Raw genomic sequence first — 26,203 nt, forward strand, 5'->3', positions numbered from 1 at the left:
GTGACTTCAAGGCCATTTAAGGAACTGCAAGGGTTTTAAGGGGTGGCCGAGCTCTAGTGAAGATACAGCTATAAATTAGAGGTGACTTTGAGTTTTGGTGTGTTTTATTGGGAAATGGTTGCTCTGGACCACGTGGAAGTGAGACATTTTGCTGAGGCTGGATTCTATTTAACCCCCAGCTCACGGATGGTCTTTACTACAGTAAATACACGAGGAGGTTATTTCTTTCCTTATAGTAACATCCACCCCCTACACCCCTCGTGGTTTCGTTCTGCAAATATTTGATGGTGCAAATTTCCTGGTAGCCAAGAAACACCAACGCAACGCAGCTGAGCGTTCTCTTGGGGCAAACTTCCATTTTGGAGTCTACAGGTTTAGTTTTTACCTAAACTCAGCCTTTCAAGAGGAGAGGAGCTGTGGGATTTATGTACCAGGTCCAGCAACTTCATCACTAACGACCAAGATTTTTGCATGGCATTTTTGGTGCCTCCACTGCATTTTTGGACATCCTCTGTTTTTCTTTCATGAGCTTGCACAGAGAGGCAGCAACTCTCCAGCTAAATAGTTCTTCATGTTTCCAGACCCTCCATCTCACCACTTGTTTTCCGCCCATTTATTTCTCAACCTCAGTTTCAGGTGCAGGGTTTTTGGGGGTAAAGCCTCCCATGTGCCCACAACACCCTGAACTATTCTGATTTATTCCAGGGCTTGCAGGACACGCATTAAAATGGCAGCAGGCTCCTAGGACATTCGTGGAACAATTTAATGGAGGAACTGCTTAACTAGAGAAAAGAAATACCTGCAGCTTGGCTTTTGCCTCTGGAAAATTTGAATCACCGCACTTGAAAAAACATGTGCGGTTTGGGCATCCAACGCCACCGCTGATAAAATCAGCAGCGAGAGGATGCCTGCGGGATGCTTCCTCCCTACCAGCAGTGCCCACCTCTCTGAAGCAGTGAGAAAGGATGAATTAATGGATAATTATTTTTACAAGAAGTCACCTGTTTAAACAACATTGTGGGACAGGGTGAGGGAATAGATTTTATTTTAATAAATCAAAATAATAATAATGATGATAATAATAATAATAATAATAATAAAAATAAAAAGAGAGGGGATTGCTAGACAGCACTTCTAACCATGAAGTCATTTATGAAACAGGGTGGATATATTTAAAATATTAAAATTTGGCTTTCTTACTACAAATTCCCTGCGGCAGGTGTATTTGCTCTCAGTGATGTAAGTACCTGCGCTGCTCTGTAAAAGTGAGTTAAACCCAGGACTATTGCACAGGAGGCTCTGCCAGTGCTTCTCTTACAAATAGCAATAATAATGCTTACCTCTCTCCCAAGGGCGTCGTGGGGGTTAATTATTTAACATTTGTAAAGCACTTGCAGGGCTGGAGATGAAAGTGGAAAGTATTATTAAGAATAAACTACGTTTTATAGGACGCCTGGTCAGAAAATTGTGTTCGGAGTTGAAATATGGGTTGTGAGCGGGGATCCCCGGAGGAGCATCCATCACGACCTGGGAAGCACGGAAAATGAAGTGCTTCAAAGAAATTAATCTGTTCTGCAGTGTTTTGTGGCCGGGGCTACACCGAAAGGTGCGGGGACCTGGGGTGGGGAGTAATGCCCTTGTCCCTGTACAAGGTGGGCAATGGGGGAGTCTGACAGAAAGAAATTTAATCATTGCAGTGAAATGTGAGAAACTAAAGATGTGGGGGAAAAAGCCTTAAGACAGCCAGTTTTTCAAGTCAGGAAGTCACAGGCGAGTTTTGAGGGAGAAAACTGCAAATAAAAGCCCCCGGTGTGCCCAGGGGTAGTTTTTTCTTTTTTTAATGTGTCAATGTTTTAATGTTGGTTGTTTTGTTTGTTTTTTTTTAAACGATGACCCCGGTCATCGTTCCCGTCTGGCCGGGGTTTGGGGGAGGCTGGGAGAGCCCAGGGCTGGCAGGAAGGAGGCAGGTGCTGCAGGCAGGGGAGGAGCACAGCTCACCTGGGCGTAGGTACGGCAGGGGGATCACCGGCACAGGTAAGGGTCCGCCGGCTGGGGCCGGCGTGAGGAGGGGGCTTCGTGTTGGGAAAGGGCTGGGGAGGAGGGTGGAAAGTCACTCCGAGCTGTGGGATTCACCCCCCCTCCATAGCTGGGAGGGGAAGGGACTCCACCTGCCTGTCCTTTGGGTGGGAAGGGATGGAGGGGGCACCCCAAAATTTGGCATCCGAACCAAGCCCCATAGAGAGGGAGGAGAGGGGTTGGGGTAGGCGAGCCCAGACCCCGTCTCCATGGGAAAGCAAAGTTCGAGGAGGGAACATGGAGGGGGGGGTGAGGGCTCTGCCCTCCATGACCCACCAGGGTGTCCCACCACCCCGGGGGTCCTGGTGGGACGGGCAGAGGAGGGTTTGCTGCTGGCCCTGCCAAGACGGGCTACGGCAGTGGGACGCGATGGGGCAGCCTGGCAAAGGGGCAGCGATGTTTTCCAAGGAGGAAGTTGAAAAATAAACATGATACGTGGGGCCCGAAAGCAGGCAAAGGCAAGAGGGGGCAAGCAGTCCCCCCTACACCCCCCCCAACGCGAGCCCCTTGCTGGGCTGCCTGCAAGAAGCTCTTGTCAGGTCCCTGCTCCAGTCCCAGCCAAATTAACTGCAAAAGCTCTGCCTAACAGCTAGACCGAAACCGCTGTTGCCTGCACTGAACCAGAAACTCTCTCCCCACCCTCCTCTTCCTGCAGAATTGCCCCCCAAAGTCTCTTGTAGGGCCCAAAAATGTGCAGATGAGGAGGAAAACCAGAGTCCGGGGGAATGCCCTGCTCGAGGGACGGTGCCTCTCTTAGCAAGACGCAGCAGGGGAAGGGTTTCTTCCTTCTTCCTACCAGCTTGTCGTTAAAAAACTAATAACATCTCGCTTTTGCAGCACAGGTTGCAATTGCCGAGGCATGGGGCGCTTGCAGAGGTTTATGCCAGGCAACCACAGCTATCTAATAAGCCGAGGGGGGGCCACGATACTCAACAGGCTTAGCTTTATGTGTTTAAAGTGAATAACTGGATATGTCTGGGATCTATTGCAATGGAAATGGTTTCTTTAGTAGCTTGTCTTGGATAGTTTTCTTTGAGGCATGTCAAAGGCAGCAGGGAGGAGCACTTAGGCTGTGTCACATTGAGGGGCGATCGGGACAATTTTAGGACAAGTAATCATCTCGTCTTTGGAAAATCGCAATTTTTGCGGCATTGCTGGTGGCGGTAATGCTGCGTTTGAGTTGCTGTTTTGTGCTGGTACTTGTGAGGTAATAGGGGTTGGTGGAGTCAGGGCTATTTCACCATCGCACATCGCGGGGCTGGGGAGGCAGTTTGGTGCACAGACCTTGGCAACCTCCACCTTTAGAAAGCACTTTAATCTCTTAGGCATCACACAGAGGCGAAGAAAAATGGCTTTTAACATGGTAACGCACATTTCCCAAAACAGATAATTTTTAAAGTCAGACCTCGTTGCCTTAAAAACCACAAATAAACTAATGCAAGTCATAAAGAGAAGCAAAAGGATGACGAAGCGCCCGCTCCGAGCCCCTGTAATTAAGGTGGCTTTGGCTAATTTGTCTTATTTCTCAGCTTTCTCTGCTGGGCTGTAACTTGGAGCTGCTTCTTGCTGCATCCCTGATGGCGGGGCTTAATGCAGAGGTAGGGATGGAGAGTCCAAAGCAGGGACTTATAAAACAGAAGGCAAAAAGAGACAGCATAAGGAAGAGCGGTAGCAGGCAGAGAGCAATATAACCTCTTCATCGCCAGCTTTTCGGTCTTTCTCTCCCCCACTGTCTCCTTCCAGGTGGGTCCACTGTGTCAATTAAATAGACCTCAGGTCCAGCATCCCAAATTTGAAGCTTTCATCCCAGTTTGAACTTCCACGTTGAATTTTTCCCATTGAAGTGGGCCTTTATTTTCAGGCTAGCTCGGTCTATCTCGTGTGTCTGTCTGCAGCCGCTGTACGAGCTCCTGCAGCAGCTGATGGTCCTTCAGGTATTCCCTGGCAATTGAGCCCAATAGATTCCAACGATGATGATAATTTTTAACCTAAGTCTAAAGCCCCTAAGGATCCTCTAGAGGCAGAAAATTTGCTTTCCTGGTTTTGCAGACGTGGCTGGGCTCGCGAGTATTAATAAAAAGTAACCTGATTGCTCAGTGTCACCCTTAACACTTCCCGGTGCAGATGGAGGCAGAGATAGAAGAAAAACCAATGATAATGGGATGAAATGGTTCAGAGTGGGATTTTAGTCTGACATTAATGCATTAGGGATCCAACTCCTAGGGGAGATAATGGAAGAGCTGCTATGATTAGAAGTGCCTCTGCAGACAAGTAAGACAGTAATGGAGTGAGGCAGTGCAGACAGGCAGCGGGCAACAGGAGAGCTTATATTTGTAGGAGATGCCTCTTATATTTGTAGGTGATGCCTCTCCTGACATCTCTTGGGTGTCTCGCCTGCCGTCTTTCTGTCTGCAGAGGCAGAGTTATCTCACTTCCACGTCTTCTCCTCCAGTCACCCCGTTGGTGGACCGCTGCCTTCCCTCCCAGCCTCCCGGGCAGAGTATTTGGGCTGTAGGGTTATGTTGTATTCAGAGATGCACGCTGAGAACGTGCAGGGTAGGAAATGGGCTGATGGAGGATGCTTTTTGGGCTGAAGCACCTCAGCTGCTGTCGGGCTGTAGGTCTGGGTTCGATGCTCTCCTGCAGTCTCAAATTCTGCACGAGGAGACCCAAACCACCTCAGGAGGGTTGGAAATAGCTTCATTATTTCCAGATATGCACCTCAGTGGCATTCCCCAACTCAGCCTGAGCTCAGCCTTTTTTTTTTTTTTTCGCTAGCCAAGACATTTCTCTTCTTCACTGAGTCAGCCTTTCCCCGGGGACCATCCCTGTCACCCGCAGATGCTCCGAGAGCCGGGCGGCAGGTCTCAGAGTGAGCAAACCAGCTCTGGTGTGTCTGAACTGCCTGATTTGCAGAGGTCGAAGGGCAAAGTTAATTGCAGGGGTGATGGCTGCGAGCTGTTTCCAATGGCGAACTTTAGACTGTAATTTCCAAGCTGGGGAAAATGGAGGTGATGCCCTGACCGAGGCATTATTGATGCACTAATAAAACCTTTACAAAAAAAAAAAAAACCTTGGTAAAGCAAATGAGACCTTTGGAAAACTCAAAGGGCCCAGGGTTTGGCTGCAAAGAGATTATCCGTGGCTGCCAGGGTAGGGCGAGAGGAGGAGGCAAAAGCCCAGTCAGGCTCCTCGCCATCCTCCCTGCTGCTCCGGATGCCTCCCTGGATGATTCGGTGCATTAGCTATAAAGCAAGAAGAAACCACCTCCTTTGGGAGGTGATAAGAGCCGATGAAACGGTAAATCATTAAGCCAGCACAGCGCACGGCATTGTAATAAACAGAGGACAAAGTGCATTAATTACAAGCCAGCAGGGACACGGGTGCGTTATCAGATGTGCAGGCTAGACGACAAGGGAATGGGGCAAAGTCACGCTTTGCAGGGATGCCTTGTAATGGTGGTTGTTGCTACCAACCCCAACATCAGCCAGACTTTCAGCTTTTTCTTTCCCACAATGTGGTGATTGCAGGCAAAGTCTCGCTGCGTTTGGAGCTGTAGGGATAAACGAGAGCTGTTTGCTCCAGGGCGCTCACAGTTGAAAACATAATGTGGTTTGTGGTTCCCCCCCCCCCCCCCGTGCTCACCTTTTGCATGTTTTCAGAGGAGGAAGAGAAGCAGGAGAAATAGTTTTGCTGGTCAGGTGTCCCAGATAAGCCACCCTGCTTCCTGCTAGCAAGCAATCGGGTGGGTACGGACGGCAGCAACCCCGAAAGAGTCCCTGTCTCGCCACCGAGCTCGCCCCATCTCACGTAAGCGCTGTAAGGTGGACGTGATGCCCAGCCAGGTTGTGCGTACTCCATTTAAGGGACCTTTGAGTTTCTCTGCTTATGATTGATCAGTGTATGCTTTAGGTCATCCCATTTCGGCTGCATCAATCTCATGTGGGAAACCATCAGGTCCCATTAAATATCTGCCTTTAAAATGTAACTGCTGGAGCTAGGTCATGGAGTTACATATTTGACTACATATTGCTGTGGTAGTGTTATAATTATAGCATTAATATGGCATGCTATGGCTGCAGTACTTCTTGTCGTGGTATTCGAGGATCAGTTTAGTTCTGCTTTCAGTCGTTATCCTGATATTATACCCTTGCACGTATGTGACGGGATTCTCTGCTCATCCAGAAAATACAGATTTTTCAGCCATCTCCCTGGCTCAGGTATGTTGCTCCCTTAATCACAAGTATACAGGCGGATGCTCTGATTGCCCGTTTGCCTCTATCAAAGGACTAAAGAGACTATTGTATTAACCCACTGGACTGTGCTAGCGTTGCTGGTAAACGGCATCTTGCTTTGATTTTGTGTTGAATTACCCAATGCGCCCACTGTCAATAAATCTCTCCTTGTAAGGCATGAAATAAGGCAGAGCCTTGCAGTGCTGCTAACAGCCGCCTGCAAAGCTGCTAGCCAATACGGTAGAAAATAATAATTCCATGCACGGCTTTTTCACTCTTGGCTTAAATCCCCTCCTAAATTTGTCTGCATGAAACCCACTGTGATAGCTCATAGGTATTTGGTGAAGGCAGGACTGCGGGACCAGCCTGGTGTAAGCTGCAAGGACGTCAGCCCTGCCTGCTGCTGCATGTAGCTGCGTGCACCCGGGTGGTGGTTGCACAAGGAGGCAATGTTTGCTTACCTCGGAGGTGTTGGATTAGCTGGTTTGGTTAAACCAGTTCAAATCAGGCAGGTCAGCTACAGGGCTTTAGCAGGTCTGATCTAACCTGCTGGATTTTCCTGCCCGGGGACAGCCGCCTCTGCGAGATGGTATCTGCACACAGCCGAGCTCCGGGGGCATGGACTTAATGGGGCGAAACAAGGTGCCCCTGGGACAAACCGACCTGAAATCAGATATTCGTAAAGCCAAAGCAACCACCCTCCCCTCTCAAAGGCTGGCAGCAGCAAGCCACATTCAACCTCACGCCCAAATTATCCTTTATGCAGAAAGCAGGCAACAGCAGAATTAAGAGCGCGTTTTGATCTAGAATACCGCCGGGTGGGGAATGAAGCCCAAAATGCAGCCAGGGAAGGTGGTTTAAGGATAGCCGGGTCTTGGGGGTCTGGGATGGGGAGGTCAGGTCCAGCGCCAAACTACACGGCACCTTGCTATGGGGATGGACGCCGTCCACGCCACGAAAGAGCCCGGCGTTAAGCACAGCTCAGCATCAAGAAGAACATTACTAAATGGAGAAGGGAGTCCTGGGCGCTGGCAGCACAGCCTTTGCTATCAATTAAAAAAATCCTAACTGACCAGCCTGACGCAACCGACCTGGGATCGCACCAAGGCAGGCCCCCGAACATATGCTGGAGCCCACATGAAAGAGCTAATCGTTTCTCCACCTAATTAAGCAAACCAGCAAATGGCAAACAGGAGCTGGCTGGGTTTTAATTGCTGTAATTCTCCTAGGAAACAGGTCCCCTGGCTCTCCTACAAACTGTGCATGTGTGCGTGCCCGGGCATGAAGGGGCACGGAGGCTCGAGCAGCTCGGCTGGAATCCCTGGGCTCTGCGCGGCGCAAATCCCGGCTTAGCGATGCTCCGGAGAGAGAATAAGGGGTGGGAGGGGGCAGTGATGCAGGGAGCGAGTTGATTGGTTTGCCCAAAACCAAAATGTTTTGTTTCCAGCAGCTTTTGGGGTATTTTTGAAGCTATAGTTTTAACAAAATGCTTTGGCTTTGAGAAACAGATGCAGGGTGGGTTTTTTCCCCCCTCCATGTGCTAGAAAAAATTCCAGGAATTTAAAAAAATTTTAGACATAGCACACCAGTTCTGTGGCTTTTCAAGTGGCTAAAGAAACCCACTGATGTTTACCCCTAGACCTGACTGTTTTCCCTGTGTATTATCTCTCCTACCTGGTCCCGAAAAGCCCACCCTGCCCTGCTCTGCAGCGGATGCTCTTGCTCGTACCTGCAGAAGGGTAGGAAAAGCAGGAGCTACTGCTGGGAGGGATCCCGGGGGATGCAAGGTTCAGGCTGGGGTGTGTCAGAGATTGCAGCAGATATGGGGCCTCTGCTAAACTAGTCTGGGCTCCGGCTTTTTTGGACATTTCCTAATCTTGGGGCAAGGACTTCAGAGACATCCCTGATGTTCCCACCTCCCACCCTTGGAGGGTTTCCCAGTGCTCCTTCCTATTCCCATCTGCCTGGTCAAGCCTTTTCCAGTCCTCCCTGAAAGGGAAATCCCATTTTTTTCCAGCATTATGTCAGATAACTGGTATACATTGTATAATGACATTGTTTTTCTTTGCCTTGTAGTCGGAGGACGTTGTCAGGATGGCGAACTTCAAGGGTCACGCGCTACCAGGCAGTTTCTTCCTGCTCTTTGGGCTCTGGTGGTCTGTGAAATACCCACTGCAGTATCTCAGCCAGAAAGTAAATAAGAAATCCCACAGGATTTATTGTTTCCAGCGTGTGGATGCCATCGAAGGGGGAATCAAAATCATCTTTGCTCTAATAGGTAAGGGTTCTATTTTACTAGCTATGCTGGTAACTTCCCCGCCTGTAGTGATGGCTGTACTGGAGCCCCTACTCCAGAGAAACTGGCCCAGATGTGGAAGGATGCGTCCTTGACGTTCATCTTGTCTTGATCTCCAATAGAGTTTGATGCAACAAAGACCAAGTCTCACACCCCTTCCCAAAGCTGAGCTACCATTAATACAGGCAGGCCCGATTTTTAGATCCAGTCCTTTCCCCCTAACGCGAAACCATCAGCTTGTGCTTCAGAACCCTACCCCACTCCCCCAGCAATGAGTAGCATCAACGATTGTTGCAAATATACCATCAGAAACGGCATGCTCTTGCGTGTCCGTGCAGGGATGCTAGCAGAGCAGTTCGTCCCAGATGGTCCACACTTGTACCTCTACAGCGGGGAGAGCCGCGACTGGGTGAAGCTGATGAACTGGCAGCACACCACCATGTACCTCTTCTACGGCCTCTCCGGGGTGGTGGACGTCTTCACCTACATCTCCTGCGTGGTGCCGCAGGGTCTGGATCGCCTCATGCTGTCTGTGGCTGTGTTCATTGAAGGTCAGTAGAAGGTAGCACTTAATTCAGGGAGGGACGTTGGAGGGTGAGTCCGGGAGGGACCAAAATTTGCCAGCCTGAGATATTGCTCTGAACACCCCTGAAGAGAGGACATGTTGTAGGTGATATATTATCGAAGGGCGGTCTGCAGCAAGATGGGAAATACAGGCATCAATAGGTCCTGGCTTCGCCTGGTTTGGGATTTCTGGGGTGACAGCGGTACAAAGCAGCAGGCTGGGTTTCCTCATTATGATAAATGGCTGGCAGATGCTGCATTTATCTTACATCTACAGAGCTGTTCACATGCCCTGTGTTCCCCCCCGAGAGCCATTAATTGCACTGCAGGCATTGTCATCCTCATCTGCTTGCGTTGCACGTGGCAAATTCGAGTGACTTATTCTGGCTTCAGCACATCATGAATATCATTTTGTCTTCGGGCTGTCTTGCAAGTCACGAGCCAGGATTTCAGACCCCTTTTGGATCACAGATGGAAAGGACGGTCTTGGTGATGTAGAAAACCCCTTAATGAAGGCACATTTCCTGTTATTTTCCCTTCCCCAATCCCGATGGTTTTTGAAGCAGCGGCAGGGGCGGCTCAACAGACACAGTTTGGCAAGTAAGAAAAGGAAAGATACCGTTTCCAGCTCCCAAGAAAAGAGTGAAGTTTAGCAACAGAAAAGTAGGACACGGCAGGAGCCTGGCTATGAGGGGAGGGTGATCTGAAGAGGTGATGGCACCGACGCCGGGGGAAAACCACCCTTCTGTTGTCCTCTGCCTTTGGTCCCCATTTTGCTCAGATCCTCCCGCCCCAAGGCTGGGCATCTCGTCCCTCGGGGATGGTGGGATGCCAGGAGACCTGGAGGGATGGTGTTATGTGGAGTACCTTGTTTTTGTGGGGACCTGTCTCCATTCACCAACCGGGCAGGTGATTTACTCTACCAGGGCTCTGCGGTCATGGTTGGTGGTGTTAATGCTACTCTAGCGGTGGTATGTATTTTGGCAGGTTGTCTCTTTTATTACCATGTCCTTCACCGCCCCATGCTGGATCAGCATATCCACTCCCTGCTGCTCATCGCCATCTTTTCAGGGGCCTGCAGCATCGTGCTGGAGGTCTTCCTCCGTGACAACATTGTCCTGGAGATGTTCAGAGCCGGTGTCACCATCGTCCAGGGAACGTGGTTCTGGCAGGTCAGTTCTGCCTTCTCTTGTGGAGCAGAGCACCGAGGTAGGAGAGCAATGGGAAAAGACGCAAAGAAACTGTACATCACGTATCAATCACGTGTCTCTGAAGGATAATTTTGCCAGGCTCACTTCATAAATAGATCATAACCCAGAATGAAAATTTACTTATCACAGGTCATCTCTGATGACTGCTCCCGCTGAAATAGCTGTTTGTCTTGGCTTATTGCTTCTCTGGGGGGAACGGAAAAAGCGAGCGCTTGCAGCGAGCGAGCAACATTTTACAGTACCTAACAACCAAGTACTAATTGCTTAATGTGTCTAATGCACCCTGCAGCACTCCCTCTGGTTTAGTGGAAAGATGCAAACCCCACCAAGCAATAAAATGGCTGAGTAAAAATACGGCCAGCTGCTTGCTTTGGTAGTGGTTGGAGAAGCAAAGAAATCAGATGGAGATAACCACTCCCAAAACTAGGCTGCTGAAAAGAAATGCGAGTTCCCTCCTCTTTCTCAGCCCCAGGGCTGCTGCGCTAACTCAAACTCAAATTCAGAGGTTAAAACTGTGCTGAGCTTGTAAAATACTAAATTTGGAGTTTTTAAAGGATGGCTAGGAGTCTGCAATGCAGAGGGACGAATGTATCTGGATATTGTGCAGAAAAAGAGAGACGGCAGGCGCAGACTTGCTTTGTGTGGCCTTTCATTGCAAGGCTGGATGTTAATAAGGCCAGCACTGTCTCAGCAAAATCCACTATCCTGGTCAGGGCTCAAGTCCCTCGGTCACCATGTGGATCACGGTGATAACCGAGATGGACAGAGGGGTGCTGGAGGGCTTCAATACATTGATTTTCTTTTTCCCCCAAGGTAATAAATTGCTTGTTCCACCCAGATTGGGGTCGTGCTCTTCCAGCCGTGGGGAGGTCCCATGTGGGATGAGAAGGACCACAGCAACATCATGTTCCTCACCATGTGCTTCTTCTGGCACTGGGCAGCCGCTGTGGCCATCCTGGCTATAAACTACACTCTTGCTTACTGGTACAGCTGGGGCATGAATTTGGGCAGGAGTGGGGTGGGCAGGCAGGGATGGGGATGGCTGGAGTGAGATGTAGATGTACTTCAGCTGATCCTGGAGTACAAAGTCACAGCTGAATAAGCAGCCCCTGACTACTGCAAGTTTTAGCGCACGGTGACAAGCCCGCACGTTATTTGTCGAGTGCACAGAATGCAAAATAGTGTCAGCAAGAGGCATGGGCATTAAACGTGGAGAGGTCAAATAACTGAGCCCCTGAAGCTGCTCCTGGAAGTCACACCACTTTTTTTTTTTTTTCTCTGCACCGAGTGCTGGAAGTCAAACTTTAATTTGATAGAGAAATCAAAGCATTACCAGGACCCCCTGACACTTTTTCCCCTCCCTTGCAAGGATTTCAAAGCGGTTGACAGTCACTGAATTATTAGAGGTACAACAGCACTGTCTGATGGCTAAAACGTCGCTGGCACCCGGCGTGGCTTTTCCAAGGGGATGGCAAGGGGACATTCTCCAACTTTCAGGGGTGCTCCCATGGCCTACGAGCCTCTAAGGGATGCTGCATGGCTTGCTGAGACAAGGGCTGCAGAAGGGATAGTCCAGTCTATGCAAGCAAATAGACTTTATACAGAATAAAAAAAAGAAAAAAACAAACCCCACATTTTAGGACCTCTATAATAGTTTCTCCCCCTCCGCATATTCATTACGAGTTCACTTCGCTCCCCTAAGCATTCTGGTGAGTGGCATTAGTTTGGGGGTTTTGCTAACAGTGATTTATTGCTCATGCATTACAGCTGCATCCAGAGGTGCAGGAGAGGCAGTGGAGAACCCTACATCGGGCTCGGAGTCCGGCAGCATAAGCGTGACACGAGCTCCCAAGCCGCCTTCTTAAATGGATCTGATGAAGAGTGAAAAGGGTGCAATCTCCTTCTCCAAATACATGAAGAATCTCTTTTCTAAAAGGAAAAAAAAAGAAAAAAAAATCTAATGAAATGTTTACATTTTGGAAGAGCGAAGAGAGGTGCACATTGAGTGCACGGGGGGTAGCTGCCCTCCATCCGTACACGAATATCACTGTCTCTGAAACGAGCACTGTTTGCAGTGATTTTTAGCAACAAAATTAAGCGCAGAAATTCAACATGATGAGATCGCTTCGTCCCACATGTCCCACATGTGTTTTCATAGTGATGGAGGGCAGCCTTTGCCCAGCTGACTTTTCCAAGAGCCTGGAGGCTTTGACCTGCTGCATTTGAAGTCAGGGAAACCTCCAGGCTGAGGTCAGGTACCTCTGGACCAAGGCATCATCCCAAGGAGGAAGAGTGAAAGAGTGTTGAATGTGAGATTATGTCAAATTTGCAGCACCATGGCTTGATTGTACACAATACAAATTTTATTACTGAAGCTTTGAACTAAAGAGGGGTTTTGTTAATAGTTTTCGTGTTCACTTAAAGGCTGAAAGAGTGAATAAATGTGAAATAAAAATCCTCACTGAGCTGATATCCTTAAATTTAAGACTGATAAATTATAGAGTGTGTAATAATAGCTTAGACAAATCCATCCCTCAGACCTGTAAAGCCTGAAGGGCTGTAAGATACATGGCTAAGCAGCAGGGATTCATAAAACGTCCCAGTTTTCCATTGAAAATTAACCGCTCAGCTAGGAAAGTGAGACAAAACAGGCACATGTTTTGTTTTTAGCCTGCCTTTGCCAGCTAATTTCTTGCAAAAAATGAGTGGAAATGTCACCTCCTAGATGGGAGGAAAATGTGCCAGTAGTGATTATGGGGATTAAAAAAAAAAAAATATATATATATAAAATAAACACCAGCGCAAGCTGAATTGCAACTGCTCATGTCTCAAACCCTGGGGCTGGAAGGATGCTCTGCACTGAAGTTTCTCATTGCTGCGTAATGGACGGGGGATGGATGGCAGCTGATTTTTTGCGCTCATGTTCATGACTGAACAGAAAAGCAGCTACTGGCAGGTCCAAGCGTTTGCGGCTCCCTGCTCACACCCAGGGAAGGCAAAACTCGTCTCTGAACACCCTTTCGCCTTGTGCAAAGAGCCTGTGGCAGACTAAGGGGGCTACAGCCTGGATTTTATTGCTTATTAACAGTGCTATAAAGACTAACTAGCTTTCCTTGAGTGCTAGCTTTCCTGTATTTCCACCACTGAGCCAGTTTATTTTGCAGGGGCTGGATATCGGAAGGTGCAAACAGGCTGGGTGTGAAGAGAATTAAGCAGCAGAGCAATACATCTCCGTAAATCCATCTGATAAATGCCGTGCAATTAAGTCTCAGGAGTTGTAACCACTGAACACGACGAGCGTTTCGCAGATACGTTTTTTTTCTGCCAAGTGGAATAGTTTTTCTAAACTGCATGAATTCCTCTTGCTGCTACGATGAGACACAACCCAGGGAAGAGCATTTTGCAGGCTGCCGTCTCCTAATGCACAGAGAAAACCCTATTTGCAAGGTGACAAACTGAGTTACCTAGAGTGCTGCAGGACAGAAAGCGAGCTTAAGTGAACAGCAAAAAGACCTTGCGTGGTGCCCGGAATTATTTCTGGTCTGCCCTGAATTATTTTCTTTTAGAAAACAGACCGAACATCACTATTCCCATTAAATAGCCACATGAGGGCAGCACCAGGTGGCAAAGCTGGAACATTCTCCAGGCTGGCTGAGGTTGCAGTCACCTTGCAGTCACCCTCCTGCTTGCCACCCGTGAAAGTCAGAGGTTATTTCCATCCGAGGCCACACAGATGAAAGCTGACCTTGGTTTTTAAAAGCATCCCTTGCTTTTGAAGGTGGGAGAGGGTTGATTTAATTCTTCATGGCTCTCTTTGCTGCTCTTAATCGAGTTGCCGTCTCCTTTCACGCCAAGGTTTTCTTTGTCCTTTGTCACTACGTGGCCACAAACCACTTTTTCCGTCTGTAGCACCCGGTGTCTGGAATAGTTTCTGTCTGCCTCATTAATTCCCCGCTCCTACAAACATCCCAGGACTGTCAGTATAGCACTTGCTAATTTGTTTTCCAACTCTGGAACACATTCTTTCCCGAGGTATGAAGGTCAGTGAAGGAGGAGAGATACAGCCTGTGATTAAGTAAGGAAATAGAGGCGGTGTTCGTTTCCAGACGAGAATTAACAATTTTTGTTTTAGCTCAAAAAACAGGTTTGCAAATAGCTTAGGTACCCAAACAAGGGCATGAAGGTTGCTGGGTGCGTGGTGAGTGCTCCAGAGATGGTTTATTATACAGCGAGGTGCAAGCATAAGCCATCCTCACATTGATTTGTTATGTGATAGATATACCAGGACAGCCCTAAAGGAAATAAAGATTGTTTTTAACACAACCTTAATATCAACCAGTTGTCCTGGATCACGTTTTTCACCATATAAATTGAGTTACCAGCTAGTATCTCTGTACTGCAGCCATTGGCCATGCAGCTGGAGAAGACTGGGGGTATATTTGTAGCCATGTCCACAGCTGGCTTTAAGAGGACCATGATGCCCTGGGCGATGTCTCGGGGGTGTTTTTTGTCTTGTGTAACCGCAGCCTGATGTTGTTGGACTGTATTGGTTTTGTGTGGCAAGGTTTTGGTAGCGGGTGGGGTTACAGGGGTGGCTTCTGTAAGAAGCTGCTGGAAGCTTCCCCTGTGTTCGACAGAGCCCATACCAGCCGGCTCTAAGACAGACCCGCCGCCGGCCAAGGCCGAGCCAATCAGCGATAGTGGTAACGCCTCTGTGATAACATTTTTAAGAAGGAAAAAAAGTTGGGACGGCGGTATTCGGCAGCCAGAGAGAGGAGTGAGAACATGTAAGAGAAACAACCCTGCGGACACCAAGGTCAGTGAAGAAGGAGGGGGAGGAGATGCTCCAGGCGCCGGAGCAGAGATTCCCCTGCAGCCCGTGGTGAAGACCATGGTGAGGCAGGCTGTCCCCCTGCAGTCCATGGAGGTCCACGGTGGAGCAGATATCCACCTGCAGCCCGTGGAGGACCCCACGCCGGAGCAGGTGGGTTCCCGAAGGAGGCTGTGACCCCGTGGGAACCCCGCGCTGGAGCAGGTTCCTGGCAGGACCTGCGGATCTGTGGAGAGAGGAGCCCACGGAGCAGGTTTTCTGGCAGGACTTGTGACCCCGTGGGGGGCTCACGCTGGAGCAGTCTGTGCCTGAAGGACTGCACACCATGGAAAGGACCCATGCTGGAGCAGTTCGTGAAGAACTGCAGCCCGTGGGAAGGACCCACGTTGGAGAAGTTCGTGGAGGACTGTCTCCCGTGGGTGGGACCCCACGCTGGAGCAGGGGAAGAGTGTGATGAGTCCTCCCCCTGAGGGGGATGAAGCGGCAGAAAATAACATGTGATGAACTGACCGTAAACCCCATCCCCGTCCCCCTGTGCCGCTGGGGGGGGGTGGTAGAGAATCCGGGAGTGAAGTTGTGCCCGGGAAGAAGGGAGGGGTGGAGGGAAGGTGTTCTGAGATTTGGTTTTATTTCTCATTACCCTACTCCGGTTGATTTGTAATAAATCAAGTTAATTTTTCCCCAAACTGAGTCTGTTTTGCCCGTGACGGTAATTGGTGAGTGATCTCTCCTATCCTTATCTCGACCCACAAGCTCTTTGTTATATTTTTCTCTCCCCTGTCCAGTTGAGAAGGAGGGGGAGTGATAGAACAGCTCTGGTGGGCACCTGGCATCCAGCCAGGGTTAACCCATCACATGGACTGTTGTCACTCAAGTGACCTTCTCGTCCAAGGCAGGAAGGAGCTGCTGATGGTAATATCTAACCTCCTCTAGCGAAGGAACCCAGACGACACCCCCCCCTAAAGCAGCCAAACATCTTGGCAGCTGGCTCTGCCTCCAGCTAGAAAGACAAACCCTTCATCAAGCGCCCTAGCACAGCCCATCCACGAGCAGAGATGGGATCTACCGTTGCCACCCTTCACAGCCACATTTATGTAAGGCTGAAATGATGGTGTAGGCAGCAGAAGGAGCCCTGCCTATGCTTATCCCACCTGCTTCACCTCCTCTGTTGCCTGTTTATGAAAGCCGCTGTTAGCATTCGTCATAATAATAATAATAATAATAATAATAATAATACTTTGCACTTCCCGAACAACCATCCATCTGCAGTGCTCAGGCTGCTGGCAAACCTTTAATTAGATTGTGCCTCCCACCACCCCCAGGAAGGAGGCAAACATTATCACATTTTTTCATTAGCACCGAGGCTGATGATGAACCTTTAGGGAGAGGACGTTGCAGTTACAGCTGAGAAAAAAGAAAAAGAAGGAAAAAAAAAAAATCAAATTCAGTTCAAGGTTTAGCTTGAGAAGATTAGAGGGGCTGGAGCAGGTCGGACACTGATCTGCCTCCCCCGGTCTCTCCCTAGGAGATAGAGGAGGGCAGGCGTGTGCTGGTACAATCCTGTAATGCTCCTCAGCGGTTTGCAGCTGAGGAACTGTAATGGAGTCACATCCATTCATGCCCGCAGTGATTTTAGCACACACGGTGTATGAGTGACCCGCTCTGTGACCAGGGGGGGCCAGGTTTTGCCATCCTTTCTCTGGGCATCCCCTCATCGGGCTGTTGTTCCCAACTGCTTGTCACAGTTTATTCTCATTTTTACCACGGGGATGGTTTCAAAGGCTAGAAACCCCCTTTCCTCAACCATTTCATGCACCTATAACTTTTTTTCACTGTCTGACTGGCAGGTACTTGAATCCGAGTTGCCCTTTTCATAGAAACCTTTCTCTATGGGCTTTACTCTTTGCTGGCCCTTTAAACTCCAGGGAAAAAGGCACCCTCAGCCTCTTGAGCAGATATTTTTCAGCTGAGCCTCATTTCCTCCCCTCTCCCTCCAGCTGCTGCCCTCCCAGCTTGCCTTTTCCCACTTTCTCCAAGAACTTGACTCATTTTGTTTGGGGAAGCGGTTCCGTGCTGAGCCGCCTTTTGGGGTAATGGTTTGTCGAGCTGGGTGGTTGCAGAAAGGAAAACTGAACTGCAAAGAGGTCCTTGATGGTGCTGCTGCTCTTTTTCCAGCAAGAAAGGTATGCTTTACTTGCTGTATTATATTTGGGGGTAGGTCTGTAAGAAGAGCTCCTGTGGGGGCTGCATTTGTCTCTGTGCTTGGGCTTCATGCGGTAGCAAGCTCCTGAAGCTTGGGTGAAGCCGCATGTGTTTGTGGAAGCCCACTTGTCGCTGTGGGCTTCCCCGATGTTACAGGACCCTTTTGCGCGTGTGCTCGGCCCTCTGCGATGCAGTTTGCTCCCCGAGGACCGTCGGAGGTGAGCAGCTATGGGTGTATGGCGCGGCTGCGTGCCGGCACCACCGCCAGCTTCTTGTTTTCCTTCCTTCCTCCCACTTGTTACCGCTGATATGGAGATAATGGGTATAAAAGAGCTCCTGGCTACGGCTTGGTGGCTTTTATGGCTGTGCCGGAAAACAGCCCATCACCCTGGGGAGGGTTGCGCAGGTTGGTTTGCTCCCGTGCTATTCCAGCCTTGGGGCTTCCCTGGGACGCTGGCTCACGTGTATGGGGCTCTTGGCAGGGCTGGGCATAGCTTACCCTGCGGCCTCGCTTGGGGTTTTTTTTGGTTGCACGGGGAGTTACGTGCGTGCGGTCGCAACCCAGAGAAATACTGGGTTGGGGATGCACTGAGTGGTTGTTAACGCCCGCGGCCACTCCTCAGGCGGTCGGAGGCTTGGGCAACGCTCCTGAGTGGCACTGAGTGTTTCTGCACCATCGGCTCGGTGCTTTGGAGGGAGATGGGGATGCTGGGGTGGCCCGTGGTATTTATTTGCCTTGAGGCACTTGCGTTGCTCATCTGCGCAGCCGGTGAGGTGCTAAGGCTGGGCGTGCAGCCGTCGGAGATGTCGTGCGGGGCAGATCGGTAGTGGCTTGTGTGTGTGGGTTCTTGGCGTTGGGCAGCGTTGAGTATCGGATAGGTAAAAAGGAGTGGAAGCAGGCTGCTGTGTCCTGCCAACCCCTCTTTTGGGGGAGAGAGGGCCATCGTCCCCTTCCTCTTGGCTGCTGTGGGCTGGGAGATGGAACTCACGAGGGCTCAGCTCTGGTTTGCAAGCTCCTGGCCCCAAATCTCCTGCCTGCAGGCACCTTTTATAAGGCCAGACCACCCTAAAAGGGTTATCGTGTACCTGGCAGCCCAGTTCAGAGACTTCAGAGCCCTTCCAGCAGAGCCTGGCCATGTCAGGCGATGCTGCAGCCTTGTCTTGTCTTGGCTCCTTCCCCAGTCATCTGAAAAACCCAACATAATAACTGAATATACGTGGTTGCCATGGGAACGGGAATTGGCTGCTCATCCTGATTTTTGTGGCAAACTCCAGGAGACTTTTTTTTTTTTTAATAATAGCAGACACGAGGCGTCCCAGGTCGTGAAAGCTGGTTGACTCAGCGTGCTTTGAACTGGCCTGCAGGATGTTCGGCTCTAAACATCCTGTCTGAGGGCCACCTCCCCGTGGTGGCTTCTCCCTTTATCTGCCTCTTCTGAGTAATAACCACTCCTCACTGCCACATCTGGAGAGGGAGGAGGACAGGCAGGAGTCACAGGTAAACTCTTCTACCCACAGAGAGAAATACATCGGTGAGCAGCTGGGCCATGGGATGGACGTAGCTGCTTGAGCTTGGGAAGAAGGGACGTGGGGAGAGTCCATCCCTGCAAGGCAAAGGTCTAGTGTGATGATGGCCACCGATGAGGCTGGCAGAAGTGGTCCTGATGGAGACAGACTCCTAGTAATTGTGGGCAGTGTGTGTTTAGCTCTTTTTTTCGGGGGTTATCAGGTTTTGGAGATGCGTCCTAGCAGAAGACTTGCAGGAGGAGAGGGGGCTTGTGCCTCTTCTGTTGGGTGAGAGCTGTTGGCACAAGAGTAATGTGCCTGGGTAGCAAAGATGGAGAAGGATCCACAAAGAGAAGACCCTCCGAACATCCGTGGCCAGGTGCTGAGCTTGCCCTCTGCATACAGGCTGGTTGTCCTAGGATGGTGCCTGCCAGGCTGATGGTTGCACCCATGGGTGCTTGTAGGGGATCCTCGTGCATCCACGTGGACAGCATCCTCCCAGCAGCGTCGATCCCCCAGCATCAGCTGGAACAAGTCCCTACATGGGGCCAAAATCATCGATGATGACAGACCCAGAGCTGCAACGAGCCTGGAAATTGGGCAGAAATGCCGTCCTTCCCGTGCTGAGCCAGGGGAGGCTGCCAGCAGTCAATGCGAGGCACTGTAAGGAGAGCAGGCAGCTCCCGTATGGCTAATAAGCAAAAGCATCACAGCCTGGAAGCTGCGGAGGGAGAAGGGCAGCTCAGGTAATAACTTCTGACTGCAGCCATATTTTAAGTCCTCTGACAGACAAACTAGCTCGCAGGAAAAATAAATAACTCAGTGCCTCTCCTCAGCCGGTGTGCTCTCTTCCCTGGCTGCGGCTCACTTGAAGCTTAATCAGCTTTTATGCAAGCGTGGACTCAAATGCTGGGGCTGGGGGAAACCAGCGCGTGAGAGGTATCGGGTTTGGGCTCGGTGGGCTGGTCGAAGGGCTGTGTGGATGTGTGGGGGTTGTTTTTCTGCGCCTCAAATATGTGAGCTGTGCAAGTAGACTGTTGCTTGGAAACATGTCTGGTTTCTCTGTGAAATAGCGGCTGTTTTATAAAAGAAGGTGGGGGGTGGTTTTTTTGTGTGCGGGCTACGTGCAAGCTTCTGCTTGACCCAAGGGTGGGTTTGGGACATCTCTGCTAAGTGAGAGATGCCCCAGGATATGTGGTGGCTGCTGAAGTGCTGCGTCCAGGTGGTGGGAAGCAAAGAGGACTCGTGACAACTACCAAAAGCCTTGCTGGGTTGGGCTGCTGCCAGGTTACAAAGAAAAAAGGGTCCCCAGCACCAAACCGAAGAAGAGTGAGGCTACTCTGCTGGGGAGAGGGATGGTCAGGGTAGGAGATCCCAGGGACAGCTCTGAAACAGCGTGGTTTGGGTCTGCTGGTAACTAAGGCGAAGAGGGGATGCCCGGTGGATGTAGGGTGATAAATGCCTGGGTTAAAGCTGGATGCTGGTGTGGCTTGGAGCAGCCTCTGGAGCTGCAGGTGGCACATGCCAGTTGTCATTTCTGATGTCTGGGCACTGGGATGTCTCTGCTCTCCTCCAATTAAGCAGGTCAAATTAAAGCTCCTGCTACGTATCTTGATCAGGGTACACTCCTGACTCCAGCTTCAGGCTGTTGCCCTTGCAGTCACAGTCTCCGTAGGACAACGGTAAAATTTGGTTATGTATCGTGCAATTGTGCACCGCTTAAATGCGCTTTAATAGCATTTGTTCTTAGTCACTTCAGCATGTGGATGTCTGTGCAGGGAATATATGTGCCCTGGACTGGGTGTCCAGGCTATAACCAGGAAAGACATGGGGCATGAGCCATCTCGCCCTAATGTAGGCATCCAAAATAGAGCAGAAGGCCATCGCCGATGCCCGAAACAGCCCCTGGGATGGGGTTTTTCTCATCTGCCTGAAAGGCTGTTTAGCCACTTCCCTCCTGAAAGGAAACCTTAACACGGTGTAAACAGCTTTGAGCCTTCCCCAGATTACCTGTGTCCCGGAGATGCAATGGATGACGATAGTCTCGGCGTACAAACGCCATGCTTGCCCACGCAGGGCTGAGCCTGTTTGACCGATTCCAGCTCTGCAGCCAAAACCTGACCGGGAACGTCTTGCAGAGTTCTCCCTCACCTAAGGCACTTGCCACACCATATCCTACCCTTATTTTGCAGTGCCTAATTACTTTCTAGTGTGGGAGGACTTGGAGAACGTGCTGGAGTTGTTCATCCAGCCTCTGCAATTTGCTTTGGTATTTATAAACACAGTGAGGATGTGATTTATGATGCAAGGGCAAGTCGGTGTGGTAGCTTCAGGATGAGTAATGCCTTCTTCCATGCACATCTGAGCTGTAGAAAAGGACCAGAAAGCCCATGAGGAGGGAAAGAGTGAGACCTCCTTAGGTGGTAGATGCATACAGAGAGCAAGGAGAGAGGTCTTGCTGGAGGAAACAAGACCATCCCAAGGTAACATCAAAAGCTCAGTGCTATAAGCATTTAGATCATTACTTATTCCCTTCTGTGCTTGCTGCTGTGGGATTTTTTTCAACAATTTGAGTATGGGCTTAAACACTTTGCAGGCTATAACTTGGCCCGTGGCAGCCAGTCGTGCTGCCGTACCTCTGCTCCTCTCCATCCTTGCTGGTGCTCGGTGGCGTTGGTTTGGCTTAGCACGAAGGCAATTTTCATGCCTTTAGCCTTCGAGCTCTTCCTACTGGAGATGAAATATCTTGTGTCAAATCACGGCTCGTGTTCCATGTTGTGTGGAATATGTATGAGACTCCTTTTGGAAATGGTAATGGTTCCTGGGTTACCTCCTCCTCCTGTTGCACGGCCGGTAGGGCCCAGCAAAGCCTGGGCTGGCTGAAGCTGCTGAACACGCCGGCTGAATTCACACCCTGGTAATTATCTAGCTTGGAGGGAGTTTATGTTCTGAGGAAATAATTGTCATGTTGCTTTTTATTAGCAAAAACTTTGTTATGGTTCCTCTTCTAAAAGCACGTAGCTGCTACGCTTTCTTGGGCGCTAATGTATTTTTCTCTGGCACGATGAAGTCCTGATGACTGTATGCATGCAACCGCATACGTACATATGTATAAACGTATATACAGTGATGCACGGTGGCTGCTTCTCCATGGTGATGTCACATCTCTGGTATTACCTTTTTGCAGCTGATGGCGGAGCCGTGCACACCCGCTCTGTTGGGATGCAGCTCCCCAGGGATGCCGAGCAAGTGAGCAGCCCAACATCTCCTTTGGGGATACTTCGAGTCGGTCCCCAGATGCTGTTTGTCCTTGCAGGTCCAGCAAGTGAGCCCGATGCCAACAAGTTTTCTCGGCAGTGCCCTCCGGGGCACCTTCTTCTTAATTTTTGGTCTCTGGTGGTCTGTGCGATACACCCTAAAGTATCTCAGGCGGAAGGCCAATGCCGAGAACCAGCCAAGCTATGGGGTCCAGCGCATGGAATTCTTTGAAGGGGCGGTCAAAGCTTTCTTTGCTCTAGCAGGTAAGAGATGATGATGAGTCTCTGGCCCAATACCTACTGGCACTGCAGCCACTCTCTCCCACGAGTCTGGGGTCGTTTGTAGTGGGAAACAGCCACGGCTGATGTGGAAGGGCTTGGGGACGTGCTTGTGGCACGCCCTGTGATGGCACCTTGCTACCGTTCTTCTGGGCAATTACCAGTATGACTTCACCATTGCAAAGAAAGGTTTCCTGCAAGCTTGTCCTTTCCCCCGTGTAAAAGGAAAAGCGTGACCTTTCCGCTCTCTGCCCAGGGATATTGGTTGAGCAGTTTGTTCCCGCCGGTCCCCACCTGCAGCTGTACAGCCCCAAGACACACAGCTGGACAGACCTCACCCACTGGCATTACACCACCATGTACCTCTTCTTCCTCCTCTCCGGCATCGTGGACATCGTCTCGCACTCCCCGCTCAAGCTGCCGCTTGGCTTGGATCGGCTCTCGCTGTCCATGGCTCTGTTCTTCGAAGGTAAATGGCACGCGGTGCCTGGGAGAGTATGGACTATGGGTTAGGGGAAGTGTCGGGAGGGTCACCGGTGTGCAGCCCAAAATCCCTGGGCTGTTTCGAGTCTGGCAAGGTGCCGTGCAAGCAGATAGAGCTGGAGGGTGCACAGATGCGCAATGGCACCTGCTGCGTGCCGAAGTCACCCCCTCCCTGTTCCTCTCCAAGTATGAATCCAGCCGCGGCTGGGTGCATGGGGGATACACGAGGCCCTAGGGATGGTGACAAGCAGCCGGAGTCGCAAAAAGCTGTTGTCCCCCCACCTCGAATGGATGCAGAGGGGGATAAACCCTGATACAAAGCTCCCCTTTGTCACCTTCTGAGCTGGAGGTGTCCATCGTTCTGCTTCTCCTGGCAGCCCTATGGCCCTGGCTGGGGCACGGGGATCCCCGCAGCGAACAGGGGCTACTCTGTGGGCAGAGCAGACCCCGGCACTGGGGGCTGCGTGGTCCTTGCAGAGTGAAGGGGATGACAGCAGGCTGTTTGCTGCCTGGCTCTTCCCACCAGGCAGATCATAGCAAGACCTGGAGCATAGTTTTCAGATGTGTTTGGTTGGGTTTTTTTGTTTTGTTTTGGTTTGGTTTTTTTTTTAAAAAAACCCAAATCCCAGAGCATCCTTTTCTAATGCAGTATGAATCTTGGCAGGTTTGCTCTTCTGTTTCCGTGACTACAGCGATGCTGCACTGGACCACCACCTCCATTCCCTGCTGGCCATGGCTATCTTTGCTGGAGCCCTCTGTGCCCTCCTAGAGGTGTTCCTCCGAGACCACATCATCCTGGAGACCTTCAGGACCAGCTCCTTCCTTCTCCAGGGCTCTTGGCTCTGGCAGGTCAGTCTGTATCCAGCGCTCTCCTCCGAGCAGTGGGGTTTGCACCCAGGAAGACAAGCGGAGGGGGGCTGCTTTGCTCTTTATGGCACGTCTGTTGGGTTCAAGTTGTAGGCTGGTTGGAATATCTTAGTAAATAAGAGGAGGAAATGAGGCTTAGTGCCAGAGCTGTCATCGTGGAGAGATGCACGGGTAATGTATGCATCATCGACAAACCTGCTTGCTAAATGGAAGGTAGACCCCCACAAGGGTGGGAAACCACAGTCATGAGTTTCTGTTCTTTTTATTAGGTCCAATTTCTTCCTTTATTTGTTCCAAGTAACTGGAAATATCTGGAAACCTCTCACGTAATCACCCGGCTTTGGGTCTAGGGAGAAATGCACGGCCTGGCAATGTAGCCTTTGGGTTGTCCTCTTTCTCTGGGGATGCTGGGCTGCACTGCGAGCCCTAAGGCTTGTCTGCAGAGCATCCCACTCCACCTGAAATGCACCCCTGTATCAGTCTGGGGAGGCAAGCGTGCTCGGGGGTGCTGAGGGCAGCTGTCTGGGTGTTGCTTGGGGTTATTGTGCCTCTAGTCCATAGTCAGCTGCAGCAGCTTGGCTAAAAACAGGAGGAGAAGCGAGGAGGGATGTGCTAAAGCCTGACTTGTGCTGATGCCTAATCTCTCTTCTATCTGTGACCAGATTGGGTTTGTGCTGTGCCCTCCGTGGGGAGGACCGGGCTGGGATCAGACTGACCGCAGCAACTTCACGTTCCTCACCATGTGCTTCTGCTGGCATTACGTGGGCGCTCTCACTGTCTTGGCAGCAAACTCTGCCACATCTCGCTGGTACGTGGGGGAGAGGGGTCCTGGCACCATGCGTGAGTGGGGATGGCCAAGAGCAATACCTAGACCCAATGCTACCCTGGGAAATCTAGCCACCAGTGTATCGTGGGATAAGAAAGGTGGGCATCCGTGCGTGTCCAAGCACGGACTAGTCCATGGCTTGGCTGTAAAGGATGGGCTTGGTGCCACCGCAGAGCAGACGGTCCTTAGCAGCCTTCCCGAGCGGGCTGGGGTGAGCTGACAGCTCTCGCTGCCCGCAAATACCTGACCGGTGTCACTGTCTCCCTTGCAGCTGCAACGAGTCCTGCCAGCTGAAATTCGGGGATATCGACGTGGAGCTGGACTGCGGCATGTGCGTCCGCAAAGGCAACAAGAGCTTCAGCGGCGCCCTGCTGCCGCAGAGCGGCTCCGATGATAAGTGAGGCCATGGCGGGCATGGAAACTTCTTCCCCGCTGGCTTAGAGCTCTTGAGATGAGGTTTTTTAATTAGTCTTGATCAACTACATGGGCACTTGATGGCAGAGCATCAGAAGTGGGAGGCAGGACCCCAAAGGCGGAGCGCAGCAGGAGGTGCAAAGTCTTTCCCGTGCATCCCTTGGACGGTAGCAAGAGCAAACCAGGCTTGTCTGGGAGGGAGTTTTTAATTTTTCATGCCGCAGCTCAGGCTGCGAACTGCAGGACTGGTTTGCTGGTGGAGTCCAACCAGTGTGGCCGATTTGGCTATTTTTTTTAATATTGTTTTTGCTTCTGCTTCTGCAGAAGGGAGCCAAACCAGCGTTCAAAGCTCCTGGTGGCTGTTGCCCGCTCTGGTGTTAATGGAGGGGTGTTTTTTGTACAAAGCTTAATGTGCACAGAGTATACATGATCACCAATAAAGTACTTTAACGAACCACCTCGATGGACCTCTTGAATACGATGCCTTGAGATTGAAAGCATGGTTAAGGTGACGTCTGGCTTGAAAATGGTTTGGGGGGGTGGATGAAGCATCAGAGGGATGGGACTGCATGTGACAACGTGGCCAAATCTGCCCGGAGAAAGGATGGAAAGGCTGGAGGTTGCCCTGTTAGCACTGGCACGCAGCTCCTCTCCTGCTTGTTTTTAATCAGAAGCTGAGAGGATGTGTTAGATATGTGAGGCAGCCTGTTTATGATGGATTTTGGCATGCCTGGGAGATGGGTGTTTGCTGGGCAGGGTTCAGCTTGCAGAGAGACCCTTGAAACAAGATGATGGATGGTTTCACCCCCACACAGAGGACTATTATTTGGGGATGCAAAGCAGGCTGCCATTCAGGAGCGATGGTTTTGCCAGGATCTGGTGGGGAGGGTTGCCTTTAACTGGGGCTGATGTGGATCTCCGCAACCCGAGTGAGAGCTTCACATGTGCTCTGTGGAGGTGGTGTGCTCTGATTATTAATAATCCTCGTGGGACTAGAAGCAGGGTCATTCGGTCAACTTGTTATAGACTAGCTGCCATTAACGGGAAGCTTAGTGCATAGGTTATAACCCTATGTACTGCACTTTGATTGAAAAAGGGGAAAAAAAAATCTCTTTCCCCTTTGATCAACTACTGTTACTTTTTTCCTGTTTTTTTG

At 50.6% G+C, this 26,203-nt stretch overlaps 2 protein-coding genes across 7 annotated transcripts; both read left to right on the forward strand.

Moving 5' to 3' along the window:
- Nucleotides 1-1,414: 1,414 nt before the first annotated feature.
- On the forward strand, nt 1,415-12,862 carry LOC128141087 (transmembrane protein 45B-like). 3 transcript variants are annotated; one of them, XM_052785644.1, is made up of 5 exons: nt 8,388-8,589; nt 8,946-9,158; nt 10,159-10,343; nt 11,221-11,366; nt 12,150-12,862. In XM_052785644.1, the coding sequence occupies exons 1-5, from the start codon at nt 8,406-8,408 to the stop codon at nt 12,265-12,267; spliced, it is 846 nt and encodes a 281-aa protein (XP_052641604.1). In that variant the 5' UTR covers nt 8,388-8,405; the 3' UTR covers nt 12,268-12,862. The 3 variants fall into 3 exon arrangements, with proteins under 3 accessions (XP_052641602.1, XP_052641603.1, XP_052641604.1); XM_052785642.1 differs by lacking the exons at nt 11,221-11,366; nt 12,150-12,862 and adding an exon at nt 1,415-2,034 and having other exon boundaries at nt 10,159-10,453; XM_052785643.1 differs by lacking the exons at nt 11,221-11,366; nt 12,150-12,862 and adding an exon at nt 5,756-5,886 and having other exon boundaries at nt 10,159-10,453.
- A 4,873-nt stretch (nt 12,863-17,735) lies between these two features.
- LOC128141088 (transmembrane protein 45B-like) lies at nt 17,736-25,501 on the forward strand. Of its 4 annotated transcripts, none has more exons than XM_052785648.1 (6): nt 17,736-17,821; nt 22,238-22,442; nt 22,714-22,926; nt 23,605-23,789; nt 24,470-24,615; nt 24,905-25,501. In XM_052785648.1, the coding sequence occupies exons 2-6, from the start codon at nt 22,256-22,258 to the stop codon at nt 25,032-25,034; spliced, it is 861 nt and encodes a 286-aa protein (XP_052641608.1). In that variant the 5' UTR covers nt 17,736-17,821; nt 22,238-22,255; the 3' UTR covers nt 25,035-25,501. The 4 variants fall into 4 exon arrangements, with proteins under 4 accessions (XP_052641608.1, XP_052641605.1, XP_052641607.1 ...); XM_052785645.1 differs by lacking the exon at nt 17,736-17,821 and adding an exon at nt 18,734-18,913; XM_052785647.1 differs by lacking the exon at nt 17,736-17,821 and adding an exon at nt 19,745-19,860.
- The last annotated feature ends 702 nt before the right edge of the window (nt 25,502-26,203 follow it).

This window comes from Harpia harpyja, chromosome 4, assembly GCF_026419915.1.
Source record: "Harpia harpyja isolate bHarHar1 chromosome 4, bHarHar1 primary haplotype, whole genome shotgun sequence".
NCBI lineage: Eukaryota > Metazoa > Chordata > Aves > Accipitriformes > Accipitridae > Harpia > Harpia harpyja.